At 41.8% G+C, this 6,793-nt stretch overlaps 1 protein-coding gene across 4 annotated transcripts; it reads right to left on the reverse strand.

The window, feature by feature from the left end:
• Positions 1 to 1,002: 1,002 nt before the first annotated feature.
• On the reverse strand, positions 1,003 to 6,505 carry rab24 (RAB24, member RAS oncogene family; the record flags this gene model as incomplete). 4 transcript variants are annotated; one of them, XR_004796884.1, is given in 8 exon segments in its annotated part: positions 1,003 to 1,221; positions 1,252 to 2,209; positions 3,509 to 3,568; positions 4,433 to 4,484; positions 4,832 to 4,931; positions 5,118 to 5,185; positions 5,716 to 5,794; positions 6,437 to 6,505. XR_004796884.1 is itself a non-coding variant. In XM_035666493.1 (7 exon segments), coding segments are annotated over 7 exon segments (495 nt in total), but the record flags the coding sequence as incomplete, so codon positions are not given.
• Positions 6,506 to 6,793: the final 288 nt, after the last annotated feature.

The raw sequence follows: 6,793 nt of genomic DNA on the forward strand, positions 1-6,793 counted from the left end.
CACGGAGGTTTATATTTATGAAATTCACCCCAGAGTCCCGAAAAAGCTATTTTTATTTGCATGACGTCATGCTGATGTAATGAAGTGGGCGGGGCCAGCATGGGGGAGAAACACTAATGAGCGCGTGCACCTTGAAGTTCAGTATACCACTGAATAATGCAACCATAGTGGACGGACCTTTTGCTGCTGAAGCTCATTCTGTCTAAATACCAATAAGCTCCATTTGAAGCGTGGTTGGTAAGTTTCACGACTTCAGCCGACTGAAGCGGAAAATCCTTCGGGTCACTTTTCAGCATTAAATCTTCTAAATTTTTCTATTTTGTAATTCAAATTGCAAAAAGTACTCGTTTTGGAAATGATTGACCGTCGGCTTTTCCTTCGGTCGTCTCTGCGGCCGGTGAAACGTTTTGTGTTTAAGAGAAGATCAAAGTTCCCCTTCGCTGTGTTGAAAACTGCAGATTTCACCAACGCAGGAAGAAAAGAAACCAATTGTTGTAATAAGGTACAAACTGTCATCTCCGTGATCCTCAGAACCTCTACAGCTATCTTAACTTCAAAAACTCACTAATTTATTGCCTTTTTTGTTTTTACAAGTTGGCGGGATGAGGAAACGAACGGACACCAGTTTTCCTCGGTGTTGCTGCTTTGATGTGTTGATGTTTCACGTGTTGATCTTCTGATGGCACAATATTTTATACTGAGGGCTGTTGACCGACTGTACAAATATGTAAATGTGTAAAATTAAAAGCTTGTCTAAAAGAATGTTTCGAAGCTCTCACAGACCTTAAATTGTATCTATTATTATTATTATATTACTCTCTAATTCCAAATTGTGTGGCAGCTATTTATATATAAGTAAGGAACTATAAATCTATATTTGAGCACCTGCGAAATATATTCATGACGGTGTGAAACCAAACTCCATTAGTCATTATCTCTTGGTTAAAACTTCTTTATACAAGGATTAATAATAATTAACTGTGTGCAGTTTTAGCCTCTTGGGGTGGGGGGGGGGGGCAGCAGGGCGGAGTGGAGGCGCCGCATCCAGCTCTGTTAATACATCCATGGCTGTCACTTGGCAAAAAGTTGTGGTAAACATTGAAGAGCCAAAACTGTAGAAGAGTTGTTCTCAACCGGGGGTTTTAATTTAACTATTTCACTGACTAAAAGTTTCTAAGTTTCAACTGTTGTCCCATAATAACTCTCTGTACTGTAGATTAACTCAATCTGATCAGACGGGTTCCCTGAGACCACGTCTAATCAAACATGGGTCCGCTGGTTCGGAGCCAGAACCGGTTCCAGCTGTGCATTTATTAGCTGTTAGTGAGCAACTCATTTCTCACATCAATGTTACAATCGAGGAAACAATGACGATAAATTAAGTAGCATCGTTGACGTCTAACGGTGGGCTCTTTAGTCTGTGGAAAATCAGTTCTTAGAAGGGTTCACGTTGAAAGAACCAAGCACCGGACCAGAACCAGCAACCGGAACCAGAACCAGCACCGGACCAGAAGTAGCATTAGGTTCATTAAGGGGGTATCTGAGGTTGAGAACTACTGCTCTATAAAGCCACTTTGTACTGCGGGTTTAAGGCCTTTATAAAGATCATTGGTATCATTTCATTCCTGACTTTTTCGTTTCAGTGACACCGGAGTGTTTTTACTTCACTCCTCTCGTGTAGACTTTTCACAACAAGGATTAAATAAAGTTGGAGGTAAACAAAAACGCTGTAAACAACCCATTCACCCTCCTGAAGCACTGCAGCCGCTACAACAACAATCAGCCTCGATCGAGTCCACCGGGTCGCAGCTTTCCTTCGCCAACGCAGAGGTCACCTGCTTTAGATTGTTTGACACTGCAGCTTTGGGGATATGTTCACTTCCAGCTCAGAGGAACAGCTGATGAGAGGATAAAACACGACACACAGCTGGACGAGGAGCTTTAAACCCGCCCGAGACAGCAGTGGATCCTCTTCAGTTCTTTATGGCACAAAAAGAAACAAACTTATCTAACAAAGTATAAACATTCCTGCTTCATTTCTTTTCCTTGGATCAGAGTTATCCATCCAGCATTTCCAGGTTTTATTTCAGTCGGAGGGAAGTTGACCACGTCTGTTTCCCTCGGCGGGTTGCTCAGCATCAGTTGTTATGGCAACAGGAGTAGAAATATGAGTCTTTCTTCTGGCCCAAGTCGACGCCGGTTTCCTCTGCTGAAACAGAGGAAGAGACTTTATGTTCAAAATATTTAACTTAGCAGCTTTGGGATCAGTTCAGGAAGCAGACGACCGCTTCTCAGACACTTTATTAACACATTACTTGTTTTTACACTTTGGTTTTTGTACAGATTAAACAAACCGTGTTAATTAGTGACCTTTAAGAGTGCTGCTGTATCCGCTGCCAGCTGTAGCTTCATATGTAGAATAAAAACATGAGTTCTCATCTTCAAATAAATAAGCTCCTAAAATGTCTAAATATGCCTTTAAGGGACTTATTCTGAACTAGTTTTATTTAAATCGTGCAGTAAGAAATCTTTCCGTTGCATCTGGAAGCTTCTTTCACATCTGCTCCGCCTCACTTGTGGCGTTCCCCAGGGATCAATTCGAGGACCACTGTTGAGTCTCATATTTAAGTGACACAACATTAACTTCCACCGCTTTGCCAGTTATAATCTATTTATTCTGGCCCTTTCCCTTTCTTCTGTCAGAACCTGTAAATCTCCTCAATCACAGACCTCAACAATAAGAGTTGTCGGGGGGAATAAAACTGGAAGATCTAACAACTCTGGCAAATGATAAAAGAGAATGACACACGTTTTTCCAGAGATGATTATGAGAGTAAAAGAGCTTCCTTCTTATCTCTGCTGAGAATTGCAGTCGCAGGCAGAAGACTGAATTTATGAGCTGAAGCTCTAGCGAGGGAAACAGGAAGAGTTCAGTTTGTTGGCGTTCGAGGACGTGAGTTAAACTCCAACTACGTGTTTGACACAAGTTTGAGACCGAGGCTGATAAAAAGTGTCATTTGGCATGTCGAGAAACTTCACTGGCACTAATTAAACAACAACAAAGACTAAATGTTGTTTTGTGGCAAGTAAAACTTCAGGCCAGACTATGAAAGTGAAAACAAACCCATCAAACCTCAAAAATTACCTCAAAATGTGGCTGTAATATTCGTATCAGGCTTTATTTTATTGATGTTAAAGGAGAAACCTAGTCCATCATAATGAGTTTATATCTAACGACAGTCCATAGATACTTCTGATGTAGATTTTAATGCTTCAATAAAACCTTTTAACATTGTAAAATACAATGAAGCGCAGTTTGGCCGAGGTAGGTGGAGGCTGTCGATATCTGCTTCACTGTGAAAGTCTTCAGTCTGAATAACATTATCCGGTCATTACCACCCGTCTGTGTGACTGCAGCCGAGCAGATAAGATAGTTTTGATCTTTGTGTGTCGTCTCCGCTGTGTAGTTATATTTTAAATTACTGAGTGTGGTGAAGGAAACACTCACCGCTCATATACTGGAAGGCGGTGCTGTTGTAATCCTCGGCGACTTTCTGGAACAACTCATCTGTGAAACAGAGGAAGAGCGAGGGGTCGTCAGTTTGCATCAGTTCATTCATCGCGACCTGATAACAAACGAGTCCGCTCACATTCCTGATAGCTGATCTACAACACGCCGACAGCGAGTTCAAACAAGTTTCATCCTTTATCCCAGAATGCAACAGTGAAGGCAACAAACAGCTGTCACTGCGAGTAATAAGTAATAATCATTAAGAGACATTATTTTATGTGTATTTCACATTATATTCAATGTATAACAATAACAGTGAACTCTAACTGCAGCACGTTTGTGTAAAACTGAGATTTGAATGGATTTTAACAGATTCTGAAAAGTTTTCCTGATATTTTAAGTAGCTTTTTATACAATTCTCTAACTTTATTATGTAGTTTGTCTAATGTTTTAACAATCATACAGACTTATTAGACTCTTTTGGACAGATTCATTGTTCTATTTAGCTCTTTTCTGTTTATCAGACAGTGAAGTTCTGTCAATATAACTTCATGTTCAGATCTTAAATAATAATTTAAACCTTTAAAAATAACAATTTAATTTAGTTTCATTCACATAAATGAATGAAACACTAAGATATCAGCCTACTGTGTATAATTTCTATGTTTACTTACAAACCTTAAGATCAAGAAAGTCTCGCGACCTCCTGTGAAGCTTTGGCGACTTTTCTTATTTCAGTTGAGCTTTACGGCTTTACACTGAGTTTCTGAGCTCTCCTCTACTGACACACACTTTTATATAACTATCCAACGTTGGTGTGTTTGTTGTGTCCATATTGTTCAGTATCAGAGATTCGAGGTGAATCCACTTCCTCAGCTGAGAGTTAAATGTGTCCTGCAGACGACTGAAGCTGTGACTCACCCACGTTATTTCCTGTTTTACTGGAGGTCTCGAAATGCTGCGGCGCCGATCTCTGAAAGGCAAAGAACAACAGAGAGGTTAAGAGGTCAGTTGCAGACGCTGGCAAACGAGAGGAAAGAGAAGAAGAGAGAAGAGAAGAAGAGAGAAGAAGAGAGAGAGAGAGAGAGAAGAGAGAGAGGAGAGAGAGCCCTTTATTCCTGGGACAATACAGACAAAAAACAACAAAAGCAGTTAAAGTGACGACCTAGAGGATCTCTTTAAACCTTCACACCACATTTAAAAGTGCAGACAGGAAGATGTACAGCGTCTGTTAGTCCGAGTTCTGTACGTTTGTAACAACTGACCTCTGCTTAATATCAGTGTATTTACAGAGACTCATTACAGCGAGACTGTGAATACCTTCAGCAAAGTCCTGAGCGTCGTGGTAATCGATCTGACGAATGCTGCGATCGGCTTCAACCAGGTCGTTCTTGGTTCCACACAGGTAGATCTTACAGTGCTGGAGACGAATAGAAACACATAATTACGGCCCGAAACAGGATTAAAAACATTCCAGGGGGCAAAAATAAAGAGAAAATCCCCCAATAAAGCAGATAAAACATACTGAATTAGTGTGTTAGTACCACAATATAATCCTCAACCTTTATTTATCTCTATTACGTTTAAAGTGGAAACGTTCTCTTACTTCCTCGCAGTTCTGCAGCTCCTTCACCCAGAACCGAGCTCGCTGGAAGCTGCTGCTGTCGGTCAGATCTGAAACACAACGTTTAATATTTCATCTGTGCTGTAAAGGTTCAACAGTAAAGCAGACAAATAAGACGGGCGGTAAAGGAGGAGAAGATGAATAAAAGATGACGCGCTGTGAGTAATCCGCTGGGAGACACACTTCCTCTCTGTGGAACAAACGAACATTCAGGACGAACTCGACGCTCAGCGGAGGATCAATTCCTGCAGTTAAACCTTTCCTTCGCTTCCTCTCAGCCTCATCGTACTGCGGCTGTTCTTCCTCGCTCTCCTCGCTTTATTCCTCAGTTCAATCTCCTCGTCAATAAAGCCGAATAATGAGTCACTGATGAGAGGAAGCTGCTCGAATACAAACATTTATAGACTTTTATCTGTTTCTGAGTACCGACACAGTTTACTTTATTATTTCTGTTTCATTTATTGCATTTTTTACTGTGTGCAGAACATTAAGAGTGCATATCGCAGTAATGGCTGTAAATAAATGAGTCCAGCTGTTACTAAAGGCCTCCGATATAAAGATGATCAGGACAGTGATTTACCGTAGCAGACGATGGCGGCCCGCGCTCCTCTGTAGTAGATTCTGCTCATAGCTTCGTAGCGTTCGGATCCAGCTGTGTCCTGAGTGAGACGGAGGAAATACACAGTAAAACACAAACAACTGCTTCCTGTTGGACGTTAACGCCTCAGAGCTGAGAGTATTAGTGGCAGATATAAAGAATAAACGTCAGAGTTTTGAGAATAAATCAAACCAGTATCGTTATGGATGCTTCTATGAAATACCTGTGAAGAAGAACTGAAAGAGAACTTCAGTAAGAAGGAGAATATTTCTCTTTAAGCACACAAACACAAACACAGGAGTCACTTTATTCTCACATTTCAGTTTTATTCTTAAACAAATCTTTCTCTGGATTTAGACTTTATTCTGAAAATGTGAAAGATCTTCTATATTCTCGGCACCATTAGTGTCCCGTCCCATGTCGGCTCTAAACGCTGTGTAATCCCCAGTGGGACAAACTCCGCAGCTCACACCGGAAACCTCTGATTCCTGGTTTTATTCTGGTTATTGTGTTTGTTTACTGCTTATTTTCTCCTTTCTAAAGTCTAATGTACAGATAACGAGAAGCAACACATCAGATAAACTGCCTCATGTGTGTTTTTAAACTGTCGGCTCTTTTAATCTTTAGTGTATATCTTTAAGTTTCCTGCAGACGATGATGTGACGGATCCGCAGCTCCGACTCTCACGCAGCCTCTAACTCACCCATATTCCCAGAGTGATCACTTTCTCTCCCACCTGGATCGGTTTGGCAACGAAAGCAGCGCCGATCGTCTGTAAAGGAGAGAAACAAACACAGTAAAGCATCAGACGCTGGAGGAGGAGGAGGAGGAGGAGAGGAGAGGAGAGAGAGGAGAAGGAGGAGGAGTAGCAGAAGGAGGAGGAAGGAGGAGGAGGCAGAGGAGGAGGAGGAGGAGGAGAGGAGGAGGAGGGAGAGGAGGAGGAGAACGAGGAAGAGGAGACGAGGAAGGAGGAAGGCGGGAGAGAGGAGGAGGAGGGAACAGAGGAGGAGGAGGACAGAGGAGGAGCGAGAGAGAAGAGGAGGAGGACAGAGGTAGGAAG

The sequence above is a fragment of the Morone saxatilis genome, unplaced genomic scaffold (genome assembly GCF_004916995.1).
Source record: "Morone saxatilis isolate NCDOM2014 unplaced genomic scaffold, NCSU_SB_2.0 Contig20, whole genome shotgun sequence".
Lineage (NCBI taxonomy): Eukaryota > Metazoa > Chordata > Actinopteri > Moronidae > Morone > Morone saxatilis.